At 52.3% G+C, this 27,237-nt stretch overlaps 1 protein-coding gene across 2 annotated transcripts; it reads right to left on the bottom strand.

Moving 5' to 3' along the window:
* Positions 1-9,308: 9,308 nt before the first annotated feature.
* Positions 9,309-26,936, bottom strand: KCNG1 (potassium voltage-gated channel modifier subfamily G member 1). 2 transcript variants are annotated; one of them, XM_068565942.1, is made up of 3 exons: positions 26,751-26,936; positions 14,799-15,598; positions 9,309-10,872 (listed from the first exon to the last, which is right to left on the bottom strand). In XM_068565942.1, exons 2-3 carry the CDS (start codon positions 15,570-15,572, stop codon positions 10,102-10,104), a joined length of 1,545 nt encoding a protein of 514 aa, XP_068422043.1. In that variant the 5' UTR covers positions 15,573-15,598; positions 26,751-26,936; the 3' UTR covers positions 9,309-10,101. The 2 variants fall into 2 exon arrangements, with proteins under 2 accessions (XP_068422043.1, XP_068422044.1); XM_068565943.1 differs by lacking the exon at positions 26,751-26,936 and adding an exon at positions 26,553-26,629.
* Positions 26,937-27,237: the final 301 nt, after the last annotated feature.

Raw genomic sequence — 27,237 nt, 5'->3', positions numbered from 1 at the left:
GGTGGGGATTGTAAGATGGAGAGAAAGACTCCTCATGACACTGAGCTGTGACCTTGACTTTTCAGTGATGCGAGCCTATACATGTCCTCTCTCCACATTCCTTCCTCCGCCACCACATTCCCTCCCACCCCCCTTAAGCCAGTTTGAGTTGGATTTTCTGCTATTTAGAAACATAGCAATCATGCCTGATAGAATATCTGTTTAGATTTTTACAAAATGGCTTTAGGAAAAGAACTATTTCTAAATATCTGCTCTTTGCCGGGAACTTTAATGCATTATCTCATTTAATCCTCTCACCATCCCCTCACAGACCTTGTAGGGTGGAAGGAAGGTGTGTTATCATTATCCCCATTTTCCAGATGAGGAAACAATGCTCAGGCAAGGTAACTAGTCAAGGCCACCCAGCTAGTCAGTGATGGAAGCAGATGACGGACCGTGCAGAGTGGAAGCCAGTTGTCCATCTTCTCAAGTGGCCAGAGCCGTGCATCACAGCAGAGGGGGGTCCACACTGGCCAAGGAGGAGGGCAGGGGTGAAATCCAGATCCCTGAGTAATCGTACAAAAATGCAGCTCCGCCACATTCATTCTCTGCTAACGAAAAGATCTCCAAATTGTGGTTCTGCCAAGTCTTTTGGAACGAAGTGTGAACGTGCATTTGTAATTAGCAGCCGCTGTGCAGGCAAATGAGAAAAGTGCGAATGTCCCTTGAAATGTTATAAAAAGTCAGGCCAAAGCATACCTCTATTACCTTGTGTATGCTATTAATTTATCAGACCCTTTTCATTGTTGCTGGCTGAGTTTGGGGAGAATAATTAACAATAATAGCAATAGCTACTGTTCGTTGAGCACTGACTATGGGCCAGATTCTGTTCTTGGTGCTTTGTATTCTTTATTTCATTTAATCCTCATGTCATCCCAGTATGGTGGGTGTTACTGCTCCTTTTTTTTCTTTTTTTTTTTTTTTACAGAGGATGAACTAGACGTTCATTTACTTGCCCAGGGACACACAACAAAGCAGTGGCTTGCCAGGGAGTTGAACTTGAGATTCTCTGGCTCCAGAGCCCAAGTTCCTTCTGTTTGTCCTGGGACTTGCAGCACTTCCTGCTCCTTCAGGGTGTCCCACTCACATAAATTAAGAAAACCATATGGATTGACTCCTCTGAAGACCAGTGTTACCAGCTGGCTGGAGTGCTAAGTTCAGCTTGAAGATGCTCTTATTGTTAAAGGTGTCTTGATAGATGCTAAACTTCACAGGACCCTTCCTGGACTTCTAATTCAGATTCAGGTATGTATCAGTCAGTTAAAATGACAAAAACCCAATTTATTGGATCACATGAATGAAAAGTCCAGGGGAAGGGATGGCTTCAGGCACTGCTGGTTCCAGGGATTCATTGTTGACATTAGAACCTAGTTTCTCTCTCTCCATCCTTTGGTTCTGTTTCCTCTGTATTGGCTCCGTTCTTTGGCTCCCATATGTACACCATTCAGATTTATATCCAGTGAGGAAGAGAGAGGTTCTTTGCTGATAGGGCCTATATAAATCCCAACATCCATTTGGAGGATGGAGTCCAGGATGTGGCAGCCCTAAGATGCCCTCAAGGACCCAGGTACTCACGTTCCTGTTCTATCATCCTTGGTACTTGGCTTATATCCTCAGAGTCACTTCACTGTCCAAGACAGCTGTTAGAGACCCAGCAACCACATCTATGTTCCAGGAACAGGGAGAACAGAAGAAGGACCATTTCCCCCCTCTTCAGGAGCCTTTTCAAAGCCCCTACAAGACTTTGTCCTTCACTTACATCTTACTGGCCAGAACATTTTCATTTGGCCCCATCTAGCTGCAAGGGAGGCTGGAAAATAGAGCCTTTATCTCAGTGGCAGTGCACCTGGATAGAATTGGGGCTTGTTAGTAAGGAGGAAGGGGAGAATGGGTGGTAGATGAGCCACTAGGGTTTCTGTCCCAGTGGCCACTGCCAGACGCTGGGGAGGCAAACTACAGGTGCCCACTAAACTTGGCAGTTAGTGTTCTGCTGGGGTCTAATAGCTCCTCTTCAGTGAAATAGATATTTCTGAAAGAGTTCTGGATTAGAGGTCAAAAGTTCTGATTGCTGATTCCAGCTCTGCTATTAACTGGCCGTGCGGCCACATACACCTCATTTTGCCTCTTGTGTCTTAGTTTCTCCAACTGTAAAATGGGGACTATAGTCGTATCAGTCGGATATGCCTCTGACTACAAGTTGGATATGCCTCTGCCTCTGAGAATGCCTGACTCACTAGCAATAGGGTGACCAACTCATCCTGGTTTTCCTGGGACTTTTCTGAGTTTAGCACTGAATGCTAAATGCTAAATGCAGCATCCTGGGAACACCCTGAGTTCTAGGCAAACTGGGATGATTGGTCATTCTAAGTAACAGTAACTGAAATCAGAAAGGCATTTATCATTTGGAGGTAGGTGTCCCTGGGTGAGTTCAGCAGCTTTACGATGTCTTTATGGACCCAAGCAGGCCCTTTGCATCTTTCAGATCCACCCTCCTTGGCAGGTTGGGTTTCCTTCCTCCAACTTGCCATCCCCTGGTCATGAGTATGGCTGCCCAGCTTCAGCACCTGTTGTCTTAGGTTGGCCTCCCTAGAAGCAGGGGGCTGAGATGGGGAATGAGGCGCATGTGCTTTACTGAGATGTGGCTCTCAGGAGAAAGCTGCAATGGAGAAGGGAAGCAGGATTGTGCAGGGGAAAAGGTAAGCAAAGATGTGGTTTTGCCTGGAGTTTAGTTTCTGCCTGATCCCACAGGGAGCTCTGAAGCATGAACAGCATCACAGAACAAGTTCCACCTTGAGGCAAGGGGCTGAGGACTTGCACCCCTGTGTCAGCCAGCCAGTGGCTGTGAGCTGGCTTGGTGAGGTAGGGCTGTAACCTCGAAGGCATCTCTGGATGCTGTGATTCCCTGGAGAGGGGGCTGCCCTGAGTTACGACAACACAGCATCTGCGGGCTGGACAACTACAGCTTCTTCTACCCATGTCCTCACTCAACAGCATCCAGGGCAGAAAGGAGGAAAGAGGAGAAAAGGGCTTTCTCATATCAGAGGGAAAATCTCCCCAGCAACCTCAGACAGACTTCCTCTGGGGTCTCGTTTGCCAAAACTGGGTCACGTGCCCACCTCTGACGACTCATTGCAAAGGGTGATGGGATTACCATGGTTGGTGTAAACCCTGGGACTGGGCAAACAGGGGACCTGCTGGTGGGGAAGATGGGCAACGGCTTTCACATGGGCAACTAGCAATGTCTGCCACCAACACTGCCCCAACTCTGGGGCTGTGGTGAGGTCCAAGCACCGATCGCAACTCTGTAGACACGAGTGGTTGTTACTTATTTTCCCTCTACCTCTTTCCTTGGTCCCTGCAGGCAAACAGGTTAGGCCTCCTTAACAGAGATGAGGCTACCCTCATAACTCTCCCAGATCCTTTGCTGAAGTTCTGGGCAAACTTGGGCTCTTGCCTTGGGCACGTGGAGGAGGCTGGAGGGCCCACCCCAAGTCTCTGCCAGAAACCATAAATCTTAGTGTTTGGGGATGTGCTTTCAGCTGGGCCTTCCAATTTATTCTCCTTCAAAAGCAAAGCACAGCCCAGCAGCCCGGGATGGGTAAGACTGAATAGCTGAGGGCAACAGAATAAAGGTATTGCTTCACTTTTGCCAGTTCCCTTCCCTTCCCCAGAATGGCCCCTAGAAACCTTGGTTGACTCTCACTGCTGAGTAATTTTTATGCCTGTTTCAAAAGCCTCTGAGATTCTAAAATGAGGCGTTTTCCATCTAATCTTCTTTATGGAGAAACAGCTTTTATCTATTTAGCAGCTATTCTGTTAAATGGGGTCACATACCCACCTCCTTGGGCTTGTCCTTATTAAATGGACTTGTCATTTAGAGAATGATTCTAAGGACTTCTGTTTTGTGTCCCATGTATACATAATAATAAACATGGTGGAATGCCAATAGCTACCAAGTAATCCAGACCTGGGACGTAGTCCTACTAGGTTCTTTTTGCCCCCTATTTTTAAAGGCAAGGCTAGTTGGTGGCTTTAAATTTATTACAACAAATTTATTTATTTGGACATTTCCAGGTCATTTGGGTAAATGGCATGTTCTTTTCAGAAAAGAAAATGAAAAAAATATTTCGGGCTCTGTTTTATGTTTTCAGACAAACTCCCACAGTATCTTTTTATACATTTAATTAAAAATACATGGATGTTGATGGAGGACTAAATTCACACGGTGGAGGGACTTCCCTGGCGGTCCAGTGGTTAAGACTCCATGCTGCTAATGCAGGGGGCATGGGTTTGATCCCTGGTTGGGGGAACTAAGGTCCTGCATGCCATGCAGAGTGGCCAAAAATAAATAAATAAATAAATAAATTCACATGGTGGAGGTGGTTTCCAAGCAGACATCATCGGGTGACCTGGGGGTTGTGGTGGGTTACTTGACTGCTTAATTGTGGTGCCCTTATACAGGAATAGATTGTAATGAGAGTCATGCCACCATATGTGTGAACAAATATGGTTGATATGTGTATGTATTTTGTAGGACTCTGGGATCCACAGATTCATTTATTCAGCAAATATTTATTGAGCACCTACTACGTGCCAGGTGCTGTTGTAGACTGGGGATACTGCTGTGCAGGTCCCTGCCCTCATGGAGCTGACCATCTAGTGGAGAAAGAAAGCCCATGAGCAATAAATATATAAGGTACTGGGTGATAATAAGGCTCTCAGAGAAGGATGAAGCAGGTTAAGGGGCTGGGTGTTTTAAATATAGATTTTATTATTATTCAGGTACGGCGAGGCCAACATATCAGGAGACAATTGCCATTGAAAAGATAGTTTGTTATACTCGTAGTTCCCAAGCGAAGGGGGCATGCCACATCGTGGGGGGACACATGGGGAAGCACAGGGCTGTTCAGAGGCAGAGGGAGGGGGTAACTGTGGGCAAGAGCTTTACTGAGGTTTTTGAGGGAAGGAGTGGGCGAGGCAGGGTAAGCTGGCTTAGGATTGGCTAGTTGGAAAAATTTCAGCGAGCCCTGGGCCATAGGGCTGTCCTTGGTTGTCTGATCTGGCCCTGAGATGTGTGAGAGCCCAAAAAGGGAGGTGGCTAAGGGTATGGAATCCGGATTGGTTGGTTTGTATTTGAAAAGCACGCTTGCGCTTGCGGGTGAGTGGTTTACCATCTCTAGGAATTGGCTATCCCTGGAAGGAGCAGTCCTTGCAGGGTCTGCAAGGTTCCGGATGTCAAAGCATCAGAATACAGAAAAGAAAAGCCATGGTTAACACACTGGGGGCATGCTAGGAGTGTGGTCTTTTATACAGGCTGTGGGGAGGAGGTCAGATAAGGGCTCTCTGTTTAAGTGACATTTGAGCAGAGACCCTAATGAAGAGAGGGAGCACATGGATATACCTTAGGGAAGAGTCTTCCAGGCAAAGGAAACACTTGCGTGCAAAGGCCCTGAGGAGGGACTGTATTTGGTCCGTTCATTGAATAAAGAGTTTGGTGTAGCTGAAAGGAGAGATGAGGAGGAGACAAGGAGACCAGGTCAGGGAGCTGGGGCCATGAGAGACACTGGCTTTGACTGAGTGGGGTGGAATGTCACCAGGTTGGGGGAGACACTCTGTGCAGAGGATGAGTATGATTGGAGTTGCGTTTCAACAGGGTCCGTCTGGTGCTGTGCAGAGAACAGATGGGAGGGGTAGCAGGAGAGCAGGGAAACCAAGGAGGAGGCTTCAGCAACAATCCACGTGGGAGAGGATGGGGGCTGGACCACTGGAGGAGGTTAAGTGGCCAGATTCCTGATATAAGTTAACAGGACTGGATGGAGAGATAGGAGAACCAGTGTTAGGAGGAATACTATTTTTTTTTTTTTCTGGAGGAAAATGTATGTGAGGCCGTTTTAGCAAATGTAAATCTGAGTGAAAATCATGCTTCCTTTAGCTGATGTCTTTTTTTCTTTTTTTTTTTTTTTTTTTTGGCTGTGCTGTGCAGCTTGCAGGATCTTAGTTCCCCAGCCAGGGATCCAGCTCAGGTCCTGGCAGTGAAAGTGCCGAGTCCTAACCACTGGAACACCAGGGAATTCCCAGCTGATGTCGTTCTCCATGCTCCTACAGCTCCCTGCGCCTGCACCCCCATCATCCCACGTGTGCAGAAATCTTTTATTCACTTTTTCTCCATTAAATAATAAGCACCTCTGGGGCAGGGACTGAGTCCAGTTCTGTTGTTTTATTGTTTTGTCCCCAGCTGCTCTGAGAGGGCCTGGCTCACAGTAAGGTCTCTGGAAATGTTTGTTCAAAGAGTGTCAACTTTGCAGATCTGAGTGTTCTCCCTAGGAGGAAGGACTCTCGCAGTGGGGCCATGGGCCCACAGGCTCCCTCGACAGCTGGTGGAATGTCCAGGGCTTCCCCACCTCTGGGCTTTGCACTGGCTGTCCCCTCTGCTTGGATGGCTGCCCCTTCCCCTCCTCCCGGTCCCCATTTCAATGTCACCTACTCAGAAAGTCCTTCCTTGACTCCCTTCAGGGGCTGCCCTCCACCTCTCCTCTGGCCCCAGTCGCTGTCTGCCCGGTCACCTTGTGCTCACCAACATCAGAAATTATTTTCTTCAATTTGCATGTCACTGTCTCTCTCTCTCTCTCCCCATCACTGTGCGGGCCCCATGAGGGCAGGGGCCTGGTTCTCAAATGTTCACTGGGGCAGGAGGTGGGGTTGGTGGCCATTCTGATCCCCTCCAGTGGGAAGGGTGCCCATGCCCAGCAGCTGCGGTGCCAGGTGCTAAAGGCTCCCACACGTGCTTCCTGGGGGACTGGCTTGGCTGGCTGGAACTGTCCTGCAGGATATGGCAGGGGTGTCCAGTCAGGACCGGAACTGAAGAGAGGTATGTGGGTCAGAGTTATGCAATGGCAAAGGCAGATCCTGTCTTTATTTTGTTCCTCATGGGTTTTTAGCATTAGTCTTGATTTTTTAAAAATATTGCACTGAAATATGATTTATCTTGATTACTAAGTTTTTTTTTTTGACTCCCCCTTAAATTCTGTGCCCGAGGTGAGAGGTCCCAGCCCTCCTCAGAGGTGGGCTGAGAATCTGTACTGTGAAATCAGCCTTTCCCAATCCCCACTGTGAGTCTTAGGGAAGCACTGAGCTCAACTGTAGATGGGGGATGTCCATGTGACCTAAAAAATAAGACACATTTGGGAAAGGTCTGCTTTGCCGTTTCCCCTAGAGCAGTGATTTTTCAATCACCGTGATTTTCACTGCATGGAGTTAGTTGCCTGTACCGGGGTCAAAAGGGAGGCCCCATTGGGGCCGGGGGAAGAATTGTGCCCCCAACTTCCATCAGAACAGCCCTTATTCAGTCCAATTTATAGCTGGGCTTCTTCATTAGATTTCATATTGCTAAAAAAAAGTGGAAAAGCCACGATGGTCAAGTCGATGATGGTCCTAGAAGTGGCTAGTTAGGTGTCCTGAGGCCTCCGGGTTCTTAATTAGGGCAAAGGATCCTTAAGCACCACTCTGGGTGTGAAGGTCAGTATCTCGAGCCCCTTTGTCCCTCAAGGGAGGTCTTGAGAGGTGCCTGCGTCTGGGCCTCCGCCTCAGCCACCAGCACCGATGAGAATCTGGGCAAGAAGATGCCAGAAACCTGGACCCTCAGTGACCCCAGCTCTTCCTCTGCCCTCGGTGTGGTGGGCGCGCGACTCCCCTCCCAGCATGGCCCGTTCCCCCAACTCAAATGGTATTTGCTTTCCCCTCCCTGGAGTTTTAAAGGCTCTTTGTGTGTCACGTTTCTGTCTGTTTTGCGTTTTCAATTGTCTTCCGTTCTCTCTTAGCCACTTCGGAGGGGGGAAAAGCTCATTCCATAAATCTAAGGTATTACTACGGTGACGGCACTGCCTGATCTCTATGACACACACCGGGCTCGGGAAGGTAGAGCTAATTAGTCGGAACACTTACTTTTCAGGCGTGAGTCACTGGAAGCAGGTGTCAGGGGGAGGCTTTCACGAGGCCCTCGTGACTTGCATGATATTTCCAGTCGGCATCACTGCGTGTACACTGTGCAGAGGTAGCCCTGCCCCTGCCTCCCCACTGGGTAGGGGGAGAGAAAAAGAGAGAGTGGGAGGGAGAGGGAGAGGGAGAGGTGCTCGGACGTCCCGCTATCCAATGTTAAAAGCAAAAGCCTTTCTACTTTCTGGCCCTTTTTCTTTCTTCCCCTCAGTCTTTCATTCATTCCACAAATGTCTGTTGAGTACCTGCTGGCTGCCGGGCCCTGTGCTAGCTGTTGGGAGTCAGCCGTGAGCTCTAGCGCTGAATCCCTGCCACGATAGCACTGACCTCCTTGGGCGGGAGACAGACCATAAGTGAGGAGCAGAGAAATAAACAAGGCAATTCCAGAGGCCGATAAGTGGATGGAGAAGATCAGTTGGGTGAGAGAGAGAGCGCGGGTACCGTGCGTGCTGGAGGGGATTCTATAGGCAAGTGGTCCGGAAGGTGATGGGAGGAGCCAGCTCTGCAGAGTTCGGCAGGAAGGGCGTTCCCGCGGAGGGATCTGAATGTGTGAAGGCCCGGGGCGGGAAATGCGCTGGGTGCTTCTAAAGAGCAGTTTGGAGGCCAGCGTAGTTGGATGGCGTGAGCGAAAGAGAGACACGTGGGAAATGGGGCTGGAAAGGGCTGCAGGCCCAGGCAATGCCGGGCATTTGCGCTTTATTCTCAGCGTGATGGATGCCGCTGTGGGTTTAGGCAGGACAGTGATGGGACCAGATCTGTTTTAGAGCTTTTGTTTTGCTTTCCGCAGCTGGCCGAGGGGAGGGTCCGGGGCCAAGGCCGCAGGCGTTTGGGGTGGAGAAGCCAGCAATGCTGCGGTATCTGTGAGGCGGAAGGCAGGCGTGTGACCGCCACCTGGGCTCCAAGCCCCCTCTCCAGACTGGCACCGAGGGGCTCTGAACTCTGCAAGCAGAGTAAATCTGGTGGGCTGCCCTGGGGCTCCCTCTCTACCTGGCACCATCCACACTGCATGAGATCGGGAGGTGTTCCTGGTCGGGTGGGTGCTCTGTAGGTCTTTGAGGAGCCCAGGGAGGCCTTTGGGGGCTTCAGACTATGCCCTCAGATGGCCCAGGAAACCGTGGTCCACCTTCCCAAAGCATCAACCTAATGTCATCTAGGTTTACATTTAGATTCAGATAAACGGTCTGAAGCATTTTTTTTTCAAAAATTAAAATAAATGTGGCATAGAATTAAAAAAATCCACACAATTTTTTTTAAAGAGAAAATGAAGTGATTTCACCTTTGTAGTCAGCAGTGCTGACGTGGTATCTACTTGGCTGTTAGGGGTGCCTTGGCGGAAAAGTTTGAGAAACAGGCCTTAAGGTGCAAAAGTGGAGAACAGCAGATGGGAGAGAAGGAAAAAGGAGGGAAAGAGAGGCCTGGAGGTGGGAGGAATCAAAGAGAAAGAGGAGCAAGGGACTGCAGTCTTTACCAGCAGTTTCCCAAAGGTACCTGCCCTGTTTTCCTCCAACCCCACGGGGACCCCACCAGGCATGAAGGACCCAAGGAAACAGGCCCTTTTACTTCTGGTTCCCACACTGGCAGGCCTTGCTGGGAAGCGCCGTTTCCTCTCTTAAGAGAGCTCCATGGAAGGCTTTTTTTCTCTTTTTCACCGGTTTTCTTTAATTGCACATGATCCACACTAAAGACAGACGTGTAGCTGCTGATGTTTGTAGTTTTTCTCTAGGCAGCCCCAGAAAGCAAGTCTTTGCTGGGCATGTTATTTACATGGTGGAAAGAACAAGCCATTTCCTTATTAGGGAAACAGGCGTGGGGGCTGGGGCGGGCGGGGGGACCGACAGGGCTGTGTGCTGGGCTTCCCTTCTGGACTCTGAGGACCAGGGACCCCCTGCGGATGGATGCTGGGACATCCTCCCTGGGGCGTGGCTCGGTCACTCCTAGGCCAGGGCTGCGCTCAGAAGCAGCACGTGCCTTTGAAGGCTTCTGTAGTGATGGCGATAGCTTCAAGCCTCAGAGGGCGGGTAGGGCTGGGGGCGTCCTGGCGGTGGCGGTGGCGGGGTGTGTCCTCTGGGCTCAGTTGTTGTCTCTGGTGTCTGAGGAGGCACTTCCAAACAAGATGTCACTGTCGTGGGACATGCTGCTCAGCTGCGACTTGGTTTTGATGAGGAACTGGGTCCTCCGGAACATCACCCTCTCTTGCTCCTGCTTGAGCTCCAGGTAGGAGCGGGAGAAGGTGTGGAAGATGGAGGTCACGGGGAAGGCCATGAGGAGAATGCCGCTGAGGATGCTGCTGAGCGCCACCACCTGGCCAGGCGTGCTCCTGGGTACCATGTCGCCATAGCCCACAGTTGTCATGGTGATGACGGCCCACCAGTAGCAGGCAGGGATGCTGGTGAACTCGGGGCTATCGGCCATCTCGTTCTCGATGACGTAGAGGAGGGGGGCAAAGAGGGCGATGGCCACGCAGAGGAAAAGCAGCAGGAGCCCGAACTCGCGGGTGCAGCGGCGGGCCGTGAGCCCCAGCGTCTGCAGCCCCAGCGAGTGGCGGGCCAGGCGCATGACGTACAGGATACGCAGCGCCCGCAGGACCCGCAGCACCAGCCCCACCTTGTCCAGGTAGCTGTTGCCTGTGCCCGGCTTGCGGCGGTCCGCGGCGGCACCGTCCACCAGCAGGGTGATGTAGTAGGGCAGGATGGCCACCATGTCAATCAGCGTCAGCGGGCTCCGCAGGAAGGCAAACTTGCTGGGCGCCTGGATGAGACGCAGGAGGAACTCGAGGGAGAACCAGCCCACACACACAGACTCCACGATGAAGATGTTGTGGCACATCTGGGAGCACTGGCCCTGGGAGAGAGGGGAGAGGTCAGCGGTCCCACCAGCAAGGAGCACGGGGCTCTGTCCTGGCTGGGCTGCCCGGGTGAGAGGTGGTCTGGGCACGATGCCTGTCCCCGTCCTGTGGCCCCGAGTCCTCTCTTTCTCTGGTTATGCTCACTCCCTGGTTGATCCCGTGCAGACCTAGGGCTTGAAGTACCATCTCAACACTGACCATTCCTAATCTCTCTCTAGCCCAGACCTCGCCCCTGAACTCCAGACCGCAGACGGGCTGCCTCCTGGGATGTCTGATAGGTGTCTCGAACTCATCATGTCCTGAAACGGGCTCCTGATTTCTTTCTTCTTAAAATTTATTTTTATTGAAATGTAATTGACATATAACATGGTGTACAAATTTAAGGTGTACAATGAGTTGATTTGATACATTAATATATTGCAATGTGAATAATTATCGTTCCGTTTATTGTGTTGAGAACATTTAAGATCTAGTCTCTTTGGGCTCCTGATTGCCTGCACACCTGCCCACCTGTGGATTCCCTTCTTAGCGATCAGCAATCCCATTTTTCCGGGTGCTCAGGACAGACTTGGCCTCATCCTGACGCCTCCCCTGTAATCCTCATGAAATCCCACTGGTGCTTCATTGAAAATGATTCCAGAGTCAAAGCACTTCTCACTCTGTCCACTGCCCCACCCGGGTCCAGTCACCGCCCTCTCTGACTTGCACAGTTGCAGGCACCTCTTCCCTGGGCTCCCTGGTCCCTGCAGTCCATTTCGCACACACGGCCAGAGGGACTCAGAACACGAATCGGATCCTGTGCCTCCTTGCTGAGCATCCTCCGTGGCTCAGAGAGATGGCTCAAGTCCCCCAGGGGCACAGGTGGCCAAGCCACCACCTCTCCCACTTCCTTGCCCCCTGCGTGCCTCGCTCACCTGCTCCAGCCCCACGGGCCTCCTCACTGCTCCTCCAACACCCCAGGCTCACCCCCAGCTCAGCATTGACTTTTCTTGACTTTCCCTGCAGGATTCCTCTTCCCCCAGACGCCCGTATCGCTCTGCCCTCCCTTCCTCCAGCTCTTTGCTTCCATATCACCTTCCCAGGGAGGGCTTTTGGGACCTGCCCTGTTTAAATGCCACCTCCCCCCCCTTTGTCCGGTACCCCGATTCCCCTTATCTTGCTCTATTTCATCGTAATGCTCATCATCTTTTAATATGCTCAGTAAGTTACTTATTTATCATGTTTATTGTCTGTCTCAGCCCTGCCTGCCTGCCCCACTGCCCCAGGAGACTGTAGCCCCACAGGGCAGGACAGTTTGTTATTGTTCACTCTCAGGACCCCAGTGTCTGGAAAGGCCCAGCACGCGCCCAGTGATCAATTCATATTTGTTACCAGGATGGACGGAAGAGCCCTGGCCTGGTGTTTAGACGGGGTGTCAAGTGAAGGCCAGTCAGGCAAAGGGAAAACGGTGGAGGTGGCCCAGGTTGGGTGGAGGCCTGCTGGGGAGCGCAGCCATCTTACTCATCGCCCCCTGATGGCTGTCCCAGGAGAATTCAGTCTTGAGGCTGCCTCACCGAATTTTTCAAGAGAAGCTGGAAATTTGGAGTTTTACATGAAATCTCCTGGGTTTTAAATGTTGTGACAATTTAATACAAAGAAAGCACTCCGTGGTCCACTCAAACACATCTGTGCGCTGCATCTGTCATGTGGGCTGCCAGCTTGTTGCTCTGGTCTGCAATACAACTGGACGGTGGACCGTCCCAGTGGGTTTGGACCTCAACCTCAAAGGGGCCTTTGGCAGAGAGGGAAGGCACAAATGGTTCTACCTGGGGCATCTTGTCGGTTCCCGGGCACAGCTGGGTTCTACCACACCTGCTCTGCTAGCTCTTTCTCTAGGAATACGTGAGAGGCTGGAGAGATGAACTAGTACTTGGTGAGGTTTTGAGGTCTCAGACCTCTGGGACAGGAAGCCCCCTCCTCTGGGAAGCCTTCCTGGAGTGCTTCCCCTCCAAGTATCCCCAGCACAGTTGGTGGTCCTCTCACAAGAGCCCCCTTGGCTTGTGTGTCATACTTATGGTCACGGGGCTGTCACCTAGACTTGAGCTCCCTGAATCTGGAGACTCACTCTGGTCACCCTGTCTGCCCTGTGGAGCCTGAATACAGTAGGCACTCAAACGTGTGCTCAGGTGAAACAGTGAACCCCACTGGTCCCCCAAATGAAGTAGAAGAACAGCATTTTTACTGAGTTATGAAAAAGGCCGGGTTGTTTTTTTTTTAAAGCAAATATCAGAAGTTGAATAAAACTGTGGCTTTGTTAGTATTTTCCTGATAAAATCAGTATTGTGTACGTTGGAGCCAAGAAGAAATCTACACTAAACACAGGTGTTTCCAGACAGGTCTCAAATGATGGGCATTTCCTCTGTTTTTGGTAGGCACGTATAATCCTCATAGTGAGCACTTTCTGCACGCAGACGCCAGGCAATGTTCCAATCACTTCCCGTAGACCCATTCACTGAACCCTCAAGTGCTGTGAGGTGAGCCTGTTCACAGCCTCTTGGACATGTCGGGAAACTGAGGCACAGAGAGGTTAAGTAACTTGCCTACAGATACACAGCCAGAGTGGATGAAGTGGGATTCAAATTCAGGCTGTCTGGCTCTAGCCCTGCCCTCTTCATCACTACCCCTTATGCTTCTCAAAAGTTCATTTTACTGGTTGAGTGCTGTTTTCTTAACACTGGTTTTTAAAATTCAATATATTAAAAAAGAAGTGCCAGAAATTCCCTGTGAGTTATAAATGCAAAACTATTGCTACTTTTTCCATAATATATGTGTGTGGAAAAACCCTCACGTGGTGAGTGGTTCTAATGTTTGATCAGAGAGTTCATGTGAAGCCCCTAGCAGATGCAGGGTACACAGCCAGTGCTCAATAAATGCTGGCTGGCATGATATTTATGTTGAGTTCCTACCGCCATACTACCTATTTCTCTAATGCCTACACAATTTGCACCGTTTGAACCTTTTGGTCTGTCTTGAGACTTGCTTCCAGAACCCCTATGTATGGGGAAAGGGTCCCAACTAAAAGGCTGAGGGTTTCATACATAAGGAGGCTGAACTGTGGGGCTAGATGAGGTCCCAGGCTGCCATGTGGCACCCATACTTCCATGTTTAAGAACCAGACTAGGGACTCAGTCAGACCTGGGTCTGGGCAAGCTGCTTTGCCTCAGTGTTCTCAGCTGTCAAGTGGGTGTGAGAACACCTCCCATACCAGGATGCTGGAAGATTCGCTGAGAAGATAAGATGCAGGCAGAGTGGCAGCCCAGCCCTTGGCTCCTAGTAACTGCTGGCTAAGTGAGTGGTATCCCTGAGAATTGGACACACACCCCGTCAGGCCCTGGAGTAAACACTTTATGGGAATTCTCTTATTTAACAGAAAGAAATGCTCACTATTTGAGGTCATGTGCACACACACACATCTATCAATAAAAATCATATTCAGGACCCAGAAAAGCTTTCTGGGATATTTTCATGCAAGGGAATTAGGAAGACTGAGAAAGGATGCAAGTTAGTGAAATAAATTTTGATGGTATATGTCATGTGCTTAGCTGGGGGCCAGGTACATCATAAATCACATCATCCATGACATCATCCATCCATCCATCCATCCATCCAACAGAGAGTGGCTGAGCGCCTCCTCCCTGCTGGACAATGTTGCGGGGGGGGGGCGGGGGGCGGGGCACAGCGCAGACCTGCACAGGCATGGAGCTTGTGTTTGAACGTGGAGACGGGCAACACACATGTAAACACACTTACAAACATATGTAAGCACAATGATGGACTGGGGTGCTGCTCAGCCAGTGCACTCAGGGAAGACCTCCTGGAGGAGGTGACAGTGCAGGTGAGAAGGCTGTGCACTTCTGGGAGGAGAGTGGTCCTGGGCTCTTACCTTCTCCTCCTCCTCCCTCAGGCTGGGTAAGGTGCTGATGGAGAGGTTGACGGCGGTGACGGTGACAAAGAGCACCGACAGGCAGGCGAACACCTTGCCAGGCAGCCCTGAGTGCGGCCTCTCTACCATGTCGCGCAGTCTCCGCATGCAGCGGCCCAGGCGGCCCTCGCCCTCCGTGGGGCCCTCGCTGTTGTGGTCCTCGCTGTCCAGCGGGTCGTCCTCATCCTCCCGCTCCACCATCTCGGCGAACTCCTCGATCTTCTGCAGGTAGCGGCGCTTGCAGCAGCCGTCCAGGTGGTCCTCGGCGATGCCCCAGTAGAGCAGCTCCTCCTGGAAGGACAGGGCGCACATCTCCCGCAGCAGCCGCAGCTTGCCGGCCCGCAGGAAGGTCAGGATGGTGCCGAAGGCCCCCGGGTTGCGGTCAAAGAAGAACTCGTTGCAGGTGACGTCGTAGTCATCGCACACGTTGAGGATGTCGTCGAAGTTGGTGCAGGCCTTGAGCTGGCCCAGCCGCGTTAGCGGGAACTCCTCCAGCGTGGTCCAGGGCAGCGAGTACTTGATGCCGCCCACGTTGATGATGATCTGGCGCCTGCGGTCCTCTGGCTGGCCGCCCTGGCGGGGCTCGTCTTGCGGCCGCAGCCGCTGGGCTCGGCGGTAGAAGACGCCCTTGAGTGACTGGCTTTGGGGGAAGAAGGCCGGGTGGAAGGAGGCGTCGGAGGCGCAGCTCAGGGCGCTGTAGTCGTAATCAGAATTGTCTCCCGGTAAGAGGGTCATTTTGGGCCTTCACATCCCTCTCGGGCCTGTGGGGAGAGGGGAGGAAAGACCCACAGTGACTCCTGAGTCTCCGCGGATGATGCTGATTCTGCAGATATTTGCTGATATGGACTGAATTGTGTTCCCCCAAATTCACAGGGGGAAGCCCTAACCTCAAATGGGTTGGTATTAGGAGGTGGGGCCTTTGTGGGGGTGATTAGGTTTAGGTGAAGTCATGAGGGTGGAGCCCCCGTGGTGGGATTAGTGCCCTTATAAGTAGAGGAAGAGACACTAGAGGTCCCATGTGAGGGCACAGTGAGAAGGTAGCCACCTGCAAGTCAGGAAGAGAGCCCCCATCAGAACCCGACCATGCTGGCACCCTGATCTCAGACTCCTAGCCTCCAGAACTGTGAGTAATAAATGTCTGCCTGCTGTTGTGGTTACGAGCATAGATTTTGGAGCCACGTGGCCTGGGCAAGTTACTCGACCTCAATGTGTTTCAATTCCTCATCTGTAAAATGGGTATGACCATATGATCTACTTCACAGGATTACTGAGAGGATTCAATGAATTATGTACCGTCTAAGACCACTTAATAGAGTGCCTGGGACATGGTAGGTACTCAATACTTGCTGTCTACTATTATTTTTAAAATTATTTTATTTTATTTATTTTTTGGCCATGCCATGTGACTTGCAGGATCTCAGTTCCCTAACCAGAGATTGAACCTGGGCCATGGCAGTGAAAGCCTGGAATCCTAACCACTAGGCCACCAGAGAACTCCCACTGTCTACTATTATTATTAGTATTTAACTCAAAGGGACACCTTGTATTCCTTCCATACATGGAAAACTGATATCACTTGCCATAAATCAGGGTCAATGTCCAAAAAATGCACAGTTATCACAACAGTGCCATGTTTGCTCATATATCAGTAAACATCATCTTGAGGATACAGGAATGAATCGGACAGGCATGCTCACTCCTCCAGAAGGCCCTCCTTGGCTCTTCCAGCTAAATCGAATGTCAGGCCCACCCCCGACCCCCATTTATCTTCACTGCACTTGCCACCTGTTCTCGAATGATCTGTGTGCAAGCCTGGCTCCTTTAGTAGACTGCTTGCTCCCTGGGGGAAGAGCGTGCTTTACTCATCTCTGAATCCCTGTGCCCAGCAGTGTAAAAGCTCCAAGAAATGCTCAACAAATGAGTACGTCTCCTGTTGGTGAGGCCAACATGATGAGGGCACTTCTGAGAAACTGAGGTCAAAATCTCAGCTTCCATAGACTTCTTCCTTCCCAACCCTCAAAGCTAAGGGTTTGTGCCACTAGAATGAGATCGCTTATTCATTCATAGCTCATGGGCTGCATTTGGTTCACAAATATTTTGCCTCGCTGGGAGAAGATTTTGAAAATGGAGACATTTCATGTAAAAATTCGTATATCTTGGTTTCTTTTGAAAAATCAGACTATCTGGTAATATTTAGCCCAAATTCCAGCTGAGAAATGACTGCCCCCTTTAGGCAGGGCATGAATGCTACAATCCACCACAGTCCCTACCCTTCCCTGTTGTCCTCCTAACACCCACTTTACTTCTCTCATGTATGTTTCCTTCCTGGCCCCTGTAGGCATTTGAGTTTGAGACCCCTAGATGACAGCAACAGAGCTCTCCAGAATTCAGCTGATCCAGGGAAAAGTAGTAAGAGTCTAATACTTTGCTTTTAAAAATCACCACTCCTCCCCCCAGCTCAATCCCCCATGGATGCAAGTGGTACCAGCAAAGCCTATCAATTACAAATGGAAACCTATTTCCGATACCTGAGTGTCCATCTGTGCTATGGACATGTTCAGGGGAAACACACGTGGGTGCACACACATACACGCAACCCTGCATGGATGAGAAGCAGTGTTTAACAGGAGGCACGGCAGTTTCCACATCTGAAAGGGGCACCTTCCTAACAGAAATTCTTTCACAAAAGCAAATCATCACTCCACTCATTTATCTTTGGGGCAAGCTATAGTTTCACTCAGGTTTTGGAAAACTAGGGTACACCCGTGTTTGAAAAAAATGATTTGATTTTAAAGAGTTGAGTGTTTTTAACTTCACCTAAAATTGGAACTCATCTCCTCAGGCAAAGCCTGCCAGAATCCCTTGGAGGAGAAAGATCGCTTTTAAGTGCAACCGCTTTTCAGCTCTGCTGCTTTATCTTTGCCACCAAAGACAAGAGGGAAAACGACATTCTGTTTGGCAAGAATAGTGATGAAGGCAAAGGAATATTCCTCTCATCCTGCAAGCCCTGGAGAGCTTTTGTGAAACCCCACATCTGTAATCACTTCTCTTCTTGCAGAATTTCTTCTTTCAACCCTCCTCGATTTCCCTCCAGCAGAAAGCTCCCCCAATTAACGATTCCTCATTTTTTTTCTCTCATGACCCATGTCAATTGTGAGTTAAAGCCTCAGTCTCCTGTGTGGAAAGTTGTCCTGTCTCAGAGACTTGTTAGTATGGAGAGGAGAGAAAAAGCATGCTTCGTTCAGGCTGCTTGTATGCAGAGGGCCAGAGGGCCCTGGGGAGGCCCAGATGCTGGAATTTGCTAAGCGAGGGATGGGCACACTTCTCCTGAGCCTTTGGTCTTGGGGTTACCCAGTCTGATGGGTGTGGGGTGACGGTTCTGCATGCTAGAGTCTCGGGTGAGGATCATAGATCAAACAGGCTCTGAAGTCCTGCTTCTGGAATATAATGCTTCTTTTCACCCAGTCTGATACCCTCACAAAAAGGCTGATCTTTTAAAATTTCCCTACAGTGTTAGGTCTGTCAGTTCTCGAGCATGGTGGAATTTAATGATTTTGCCTCCTAGGGTCTATATGTCTACTTGGGAAGAGGAAGCCATTTGAGAAAGGGGCTCCGATGGTGGGGATGAGGAGGAGGAGTCCTGAGGGAGCTGTCATTCATTCAGTCAACACTTGTCATGTGTCGGACTGGGCTAGGTCTGGAGGCACAGCAGAGGACAAGACAGACCCAGCCCTGTCCTTATGGAGGTGACGTTCTAGTGGGGGAGACAGTCTCTAAATAAGTACACAGGCTGTAGCGAGTGTTGTGATGAAAACAGAACAAGGTGACAGATGGGAAATGACTGGGGGTCAATGTTAGCTGGAGGGCTAACCCAGGAGGGCTTCTCGGAGGAGGGGACCCTGGGGGCAGAGCCAGCCCTGGGAGGACCTGGGGGAGGGTGCCTCAGGTGGTGGGAATGGGAAGAGCCTGCTCCCCGACCTGGGGATGGGCTTGAATGGTCAAAGACCAAAGTGAAGCCCGAGTGGCTTGGCAGAGTGAGTGAGGGGAAGGTAGTAGAAGATGAGTGTGGGGGCATCGGCAGGCATCAGATGGAGCTGGGGTTTATTCCTCGTGGGCGAGGCATCCTCAGGAGAAGATTCAGGCTGGGTCGGGGAGAGCAGGCTGGAAGCCCCTGTAGTCATTCTTGAAAGAGACCATCGAGGTTTGGATCAGCGGAGGGGTCTGGAGAATTGGATGGATTTGGGGTGGACTTTGGTGGAAGAGCTGACAGGACCTGCTGCAGGACTGGAGTGTGGTGAGGGGGAAAGACTAGGCTGCAGGATGATTCCAGTGCCATTCACCCAGGTGACCGATAGGTGGTGCTGTGATGAGGCCTGAGTTAGAGGCAGCCTTTCCTGGCTGTGGGATGATGGACAGGAGAGGGTGTGGGCAAATCAGGGAGAGAGAGCAGGGATGGGGGCCTCGCACATGGATGGATGGGTGGTGTCAGACCACCAAAGCTGACCTGATGATCATGTGTGGTCGGGGAGGGGATGGTATTAGCTGATAGCTTTGACCTGGCTGGGCTGGGGTGGGCAGGAGGGCCAGGCTAGCAGAGATATGGCGAAGCCCAGAGGCCGGTATTCCCTGTGCTCAGTGCCCGCCGCCCAGCACCCACTTCCCTGCTGAAGCTGCACTCCACCCCAGGCCCGAGTGGTCAGTGCGGGTAGACACCACTAGGGGGGCTATGGTAGGCAGAATAATCCCCCCAATCCCCACCCTGCCACGCCCAAAAGATGTCCTTGTCCTTATCCGAACCCCTAGAACCTGTGAATATGTTAGATTATGTGGCAAGCAGGAATCAAGCTCACAGATGGAAATAAGGTTGCTAATCAGCTTTCTTTGAGGTGGGAAGATTTTCCTGGATTCTCTGCGGCCTCCATGCAACCACAAGAGTCCTTAAAAGATGGCAGAGAGAGGTAGGAGGGTGCATCAGAGTGATGCAACGCTGCGAGAAAGACCCGACTGGCCAATGCTGGCTTTGAAGATGGAAGGGGCCATGAGCCAAGGAAAGCAGGCAGCCTCTGGAAGCCAACACAGGCAAAGAATGGACTCTCCCCTCCAGAAAGGAACGCAGCCTGCCCACACCTTTATTTTAGTCCTGTAATGCCCATTTGAGACCTCTCTTCTCCAGAAGTGTGAGGTAGTAAGTTCGTGGTTTTTAAAATTATTAATTAATATATTTTTTTGGAGTATAGTTGCTTTACAATGTTGTGACGTTCGTGTTGTTTTAAACCACTCAGTTTGTGGTGATCTGTTACAGTAGCAATAGGAGACAAATACAGGGGATGTTGAGAAAAAGCTGGTTAGACTTCAGCTTGGGTGGCAACTTGCTGACTACCCCAAGACGGGGAAGCAGAAGAGCCCACTAGCTCTGAAGTCAGAACATCCGGGTTCAAGCCCAGTCATTCTGTGACTTTGGAAGAGTCATGTCCTGCCTCTGAGATGCAGTTTCCTTCTCTGTAAAATGGGGATATCAGTTGCTCCAACCTCCCTGAGTTATGCTGAGGACTAAAGCAGATGTCACAGGTGATGTGCTTGGCCCAATGCCTGACACCCTGTGGACGCTCAGTGGGCCTGCTGTATTATTATTAGCTATGAGGGGGGTTTGTCGTCCTCCCCCTCCACCAGCCACTGGTGACTCCTTTCTTGACCTGATCAAGCAGGACTGGAACCCAGTATTGTCTGACCCCAGAGCCCGTTGCTGGAGGGAGCGCAGTCTGGTATAGCCTCTGGGAAAGCCATCAGGGGTACTGAGGGGAATGTGCCTTATGACCCAGGAAACCCACTCTTTGGTATATTCCCCAGACCTGGGTCCATAGGGGTTGTGATAGACATTGTCTGTAATATATTATTTACATTCAAATAGTTGACTCAGCATCTGCTTCTGGGGACTCATATCTAAGCGAGGAACAAGGCACAAGAGCGTGCAGCTTATGTTGCTTTGGTGCTAGGAGGTCTCCCAGTGTCCCTCCCAGGGGGGAAATGAACAAGCGATGCAGATGGCGGATGCCTGGAGGTTGCACAGGAATTAGAAGCAACGGACTAGATGTAGGTTTAGCAACACATTTAGATCTTAAAAACATGGTGCCGAGTGGAAAAAGGAAAAGAAGTTTATAGCACTATGCTATTTATGTAAATGAACACACACACAACATTACATATTTTACAAAGACTTGAGCACATGTAAGGACCTCTATCAACCGCAGGGAGGGTGCCTGGGAGGGCAGGGGGAGGGGAACAAGCGTGGGGATTGGAATGAAGGGAAGAGTGACTAAGGTGGCCTGGCACAGGCCAGTGATGAAGAGTGGTATGAAGTAGATTGTGGTTAGCACAACCCTGGGTTTTAATCCAGGTTTTAGAAAAAAGAAGAAGAATACGAAAAAAATCAAGCCACTGGGTTCAGAATCTCCCTGGACTCAGTGGAGATACAGATTCCCAGGCCCCTCCCCAGAGCCTCTCCATCAGAATCCCCAAGGGGGAGGCCCAGGAATTGGCATTTTCGAAGGCTCCCTGAGAGCCTGCTGACGTTTGAGAGAGAGGAAAGGGAGGGCCCAGGAAAGCCTGCAGACCCTCTAGCTGCTCTGGGCTATGGCAGGAAGCCCCCTGCCCAACTGCTCAATCTCCTTGGGGTTCTGGAAGGCTCTGTGGATCCCACGCTAGGGGAGCTTCACTGGAGAAGTGGAGACCCTCTGTTTAGAGAGAAAAACCTTCTGCACTGGGGCTGCCTTGATCAAATGCCCCTTTGTGAGCCCACAGATCCGATGACACTCCCCATGCAATTTCTTTTCCTTCTTCCTGGGAGAAAGATGATTTTCACGAGCTATGATGGAGGGCTGAGGATACATTTCCAGAGAGAAATGAGCATTGAAGCCAGAAGGAGTTCTGAGGGGCAGCCCCCCCCCCCCACCATGAGGCTGCTCTGTGGTCAGCATCTGACTGAGGGTGGGGTGCAGGGCCTGGGGGGTAGGACTCAGGTGTGGGGAGCAGGATGGGAGGAAGGTCTAAGTCAGGCTTGCCTGGCTGTCACTGCTGCTTTTGTTAATACCCATTCAGCCCGATACAGCCATCTGCACCCACTGAGGCGCCGGCCCTCTTCTGGGCCTGTTTCCCCCTATAAAGTGGGGATAAGTGTGCCGATCTTACCAGGCTGTTATGAGGATCTGGTGAACGGAGGTTTGCTGCAGGTAGGATCACTGTCACTTGATCTCTCATCCCCACGGCCACATCCCATCAAGGACAGGAAGGATTCCACAAACTGTTATGTACTGATCCCAACTGCTAAGACACCTCTTGGGTCTCTCCAGGGTTTTGACAAACTGCTGTCCTCTCTTGACTCCACTCTTCCAGTCCTAGGCCTGTCCCTCTTCTGAGCAGGAGGTGGGGGGATGCAGAGAGAGCACCAAACACTCACAGTGCTGGAGCAACACGCGTCACAGCCTCCCATCATCACACACTAGGTGCCAGGCACTGTGGAAGAGCCTTAACTGTGCGAGCCCACGTCCTTCCCTAAGAGGCAGGTGTTACTATTAACACCCCCATTTTACAGATGAGGAAATTGAGGCTTTGAGAAGTGAAAACTCATGACTCTGGCGATGAAACCAGACTCCAACTAGGTCTGTGGGATTCTGACCAAACCTCTTTGACTCTGCATTTTACTGGGCCCCTGCATTGCTCATTCCTGGTGGAGCGGGGAGGGTGTCCAGCACCAGGAGCAAGCCAGGGACGGGGTCTCTCGACTCTATTTTCTATGCACAAGCTTTCGAAAAGTCTTTGCGGATGGGGAGAAGCAGGCAACTGCCCATAGCTGGGGAAACATCTTTATTCCTACTGGGTATTTGCACAAGAGCAGAGTAAGAAATCAACAAAACTCCTGCTTGCATCAAGTTCTCAGTTGCCATTTTGGTCTCTCGGCAGAACTCTCCTATGGTGTAGACAGGCACCAGCCAGGGGTGAGGGTGTGGCCTCTGGACCACGCTGCCTGGCTCACCATTTACCACCTGTGCAGCCTTCCGCAAATAACTTCACCTCTCTGTGCTTGAGTGGCCTCAGCTGTAAACTGGGGGTAATCATCGCACTCTCCTCCTAAGTGCTTGGAGCCGTGCCTGGCACATTAGAAGGGCTCTGGGCTTGCCAGAATGGCTTCTGCACAGCACGCTTGGCGCCTCCCCTGCCCGCTCCTACCCTTGCATTTCCTTTCTCAGAGGAGGAATGTGAAGCAGACAACTCCTTCCAGAGGGCTGGACCTCAGTGCCGGCTCTCCATCTCACCTGGCACTGAAGTCAAGTCACTCGCTTGGCTGGGCCTCAGTTTCCCTGTCAGCAATGTAAACTGATGAGGCACGTTCCTGTGCTTGGCAGAATAGTGGCCTCCCAAAGATGCCCATGTCCCAAGCCCTGGATGGAACCTGTGAATATGTTACCTAACATGGCAAAAGAGATTATGCTGCTGTGATTAAACCGAGGGCCTTGAGATGGGGAGATGACCCTGGATCGACTGGTGGGCCCAATATCACACAAGCGTCCTTAGAAGAGGGAGGCAGGAGGATCAGAGTCAGAGAAAGAGATGTGATGACAGAAGCAGAGGTTGGAATGATGCGAAGCCAGGAGCCAAGGAGGCAGGCAGCCTCCAGCAGCTGGGAAAGGCAGAAACGGATTCTCCCCCCAGAAGGAACGCAGCTCTGCTGCCCCCTTGATGTTAGCCCAGCGAGACCCATTTGGACTCCTGATCCCCCCAAACTGTAAGATAATAAATGTGTTGCTTTCGGCCACTAAATTGGTGGTAGTAGGTGGCAGTAAGAAATGAACCAAGTGCAATGCAACTCTCTTAAAAAAAACAAAAAAGCAGTTTTTCCTGAGCTCCTCGGTCTTTGGTTTCTTTCTGCCCACCCCGCTCCACACTTGCCAACTTGTGTGATCCCCTGACCCCGAGCGGGTGTCGAGGGCACCCCACTGATCTCTCCATGCAGCCCTGCCCCTGCCAGTGCAGCTTCATCTGTCAGGGTTAGGGCTCCTGGCTGGGCTGACTCAGAGGTGGGTCACGCCGCATTAATCCTCAATTAAAACGTTAATCCAAACAGATCCAGCCATTAGGCTGGCCCAGGTCCTGGCATGCTGGATCTCTGTGAGATGCTGTGCCCGCGTGGGGAATCCATCTTCCTTGGCTCCCTCCCGTCCTCCCTCGTTACAATCCAACCATGCTGGACCTCAGCCCTGCTTCCTGCGAGCTGGGGCCCAAGTCACTGGGGTGGGGGGGGATATTGGCTGGGAGCTGGGCTCTCTCCTCCACCCCGCCACCCCCAAAGAGAGAACATGCCGGAGACGCCCTTCCCCCCAGACAGAGGCGGCCTCTGGAGCCTCCCTACTCTGCTTCTGGCAAAATAACAGTTTGCCTTCTACCAGGAGGGGCTTTGCGGGTGGGAGCCGGACGGTCCGTTTCTCTCTGCCTCCTTGCAGCCCCCCCAATTTGGGAACACAGGCGTTAAGTAGAGGCACAGGCTTGGAGAGCAGTGAGGACCTTGGAGCAGCAGGAAGGGGACACCGGCTTCAACAATCCCTCGTTTCTTGTGCCTTAGCAAGTGTTGAGGCCGTGTGTCTGTGGTCAGCTGCGGCGGGGAAGGGAGGAAGGAACGAGGGAGAGCATGGCATGCCCGCCCGCCTGGGGAGACGCAGGTGTAAGGCTGTGACCACAGGGCAGGGGGAGAGCTGAGGCACCGTTCGGATCCTATCTGGGGCACATTCACTCCGCGTTCTGACTTTGTCAGTCAAATACTGGCTGCTGTGGAACAAAAATGGCCAGCAGGGATCGAGTGCTTGCAGCTAGCCTTTCTTGCCTCCCCCTTTATATTAATTCTCTTTAGAGTGGCTTCTCCAGCCGCCATTTTCCACCCAGGGGTTCCATATCTGGGTTTAATGAGCCAACCAAGAGTGGATTCCCAGACCCTGTATCGTTGGCAACCGGAAATGTTGACTCTTCCTCACATATTCGGAAGGGGGATGTGGAGGCAAGACGGCCCAGTCAAGACACCTTTTAGGGGTCCAGGGGGTTAATTCCTTAGTCTCGGTTTGAGTCTCTCAGCCCTACATCCAGGACACATCTCTCTGCTCTTCTGTTCCCTGGGGCATCTCGCTCATCTCTTGCCAGAGCCCAGCTGTATGGCTGGTGCAGAGAATTCAGAACGGCAGTGGGACAGGAGCTTAGCCCCCAGGTCTGCCCCAATCAGACTCCAGGACTCCCCCAGCCTGGGTTCTCAGGGCTTGGCACAAGAATCAAGGCTGTCTTGTTTCTAGCACATTCACAGTCCCCTGTGGGTTTGGAGTGGGTCCCATGACAGACATCTTTCCACTGGAACGGGCTGGCTTAGGGAATGACTGGTGAGGGCAATCCCCAGGGGCCATCCTCACCTGTCTTTCAGACACACCCTCCCTCCCTCCCTGCTTGGCAGGTGCCTCTGCAGAGCTGCAAGACAGAGGACACAAGGTCAAGCTCAGGTCTGGCTATCTGCCCCTCCCCTGGCTCCAGCATTGGGGCTGGGGCTCCAGCAGTGCCAAATCTGCCTTGGAAACGTGCTCCGGGGGGGCTCCCTGAAGTGACTCTGACTGCAGTCATGTGCGTGGGTATCAAACACACCCTAGTGAATAAACCTCTGCTTAGATTCATAGAGTCAGAAGCAGCCCCTCCCCCTTTAACACACATACAATGAATCAGGGCAGTTCCTGCTCCCTCCTCCCACCTCCCCTGCATTTGTCCGAGGGGTCAGCAAACGGGGTCTCTGTGTCCGTCTCATTCTCCTTGGTGACTTTGGTGCCTGGCACCCTGTATGTATTTAAGAATAGCAAGTGCTTAAGAAAATGCCTGCTAAATGGACAACTTAACTAATACACCCCATCGGTGGGAGCCTCCCTTCATCGGTATGGTTAGATCAGTGTTTCACAGCCCCCCTCCCCACTACCACCCTCCCCTAAAGAGCTTTTTAAAGACCTTTTCTTCTTATCCAACAACCTATTGCAGCCTCCACCCCTCCCCTTGAGAATGAATGCAGTAGGCGAACCAAGGAAAGGCCGTTCTGCAACCTTCCAGTGACGTTCTGCCTACACACATGGGGAGGGGTATGCTCTCCAAGCTGCAAGCTGGCTTCCATCCTCTCCTGCCCCCATCCCATCCCTCTCCTTCACGGTTCTCTCCTCAGCACAGTGCCTCAATAACTGTTAAATGAATGAAATAATGAACGTTGGGCACTTGGCATGGTGAGCTGTGCACAGTAGGTGCTCAACCAATCTTTGTCCTATCCATGAATGAATGAATGAACTTCTCTCATTTCCTTCCTCATCCGAAGACTCCAATCCATCCAGGCTGAGCCCCTTCTGGGTAGGGAGCCCCGGAGGCTGAGGAGTCCCCAGAGCCCAGCACACAGTGCGCGCTCAATAAAAGCTTGTGGCGTTAATGAGTGGCTCAATAAAGCCCACTGACGGGATGCTCCCTTCGGTGCCTAAGCATGGAGTGAACGAGCGAGTGACAGACGCCCCCCTACCACCTCCCCCCAACACTCCCTCCTCCCTGGATCCTCCCGCGAGACGACGAGAAACCTCTGCCACGGCCGGGATGTGCCCCCCCACCTCCTGCCCTGTCACTTCGCACCCCGGGGACCCCCGGGAAGAAAAGAAGCTGGACCCGCACCATGACCGTGGCGAGCGCGCTCCACGCCGCCGCCCGCAGCTGCTCCCGGGTCCTCTGTCGTCACGGCCGCCCCCCTCAGTGGCTTTCGGGGTCCCCTCTGGGGCGCCGGGGCCACGGCCACGTGCATCTCCCCCCACCGGAGCCCGAGTCCGCCAGTCCGGCGGTGCTCGGAGAGGCTGCAGCGCGCCAAGTTCCCACCTCAAGTTCGCGGCACAGCGTCCCCACCGCGGAGTTGGCCGGGCCGCGGCTCGCCGGCGGGTCCCGGCGAGGACACGACCAGGGGCTGGAAGCCACCCCCGCGCCACCTCCCGGAGCCGCCGGCAAACTTCGGCCCCCGGGCCCCGCTCGGCTCCGCCACTCGGACCCAGGGCCGCCCGCCTCTGCCTCCCGGTCCCCGCCGGGCTCCGAGTGCGCCGGGAGCGCCGCGAGGCAGCCGCCGAGGGAGGGAGGGAGCGGGGCGGGAGGCGGGCCGGAGGGAGGGGCGGCGCTCGGGGCGGGGAGCGCGGGCGGCGGCGGGGAGCGCGGGTGCCACGCGGCGCCGACCCCGGGCGTCCGGGCGGCCCAGCGCCGGGCCCGGGCCCTCGGATGTGCAGCGCTCCGCTGGGCGCCTTCCCGAGCCCCGGCCCGGACCGCACGCGCCGAGCGCCCCACCGCCGCCCTCTCCCCTTTCCCCGCCCTCCCGCCC

Source organism: Eschrichtius robustus, chromosome 16 (genome assembly GCF_028021215.1).
Source record: "Eschrichtius robustus isolate mEscRob2 chromosome 16, mEscRob2.pri, whole genome shotgun sequence".
In the NCBI taxonomy this organism is placed as follows: Eukaryota; Metazoa; Chordata; class Mammalia; order Artiodactyla; family Eschrichtiidae; genus Eschrichtius; species Eschrichtius robustus.
The sequence above is the reverse complement of the archived record's forward strand: the minus strand, read 5'-3'. Positions and strand labels throughout refer to the sequence as shown.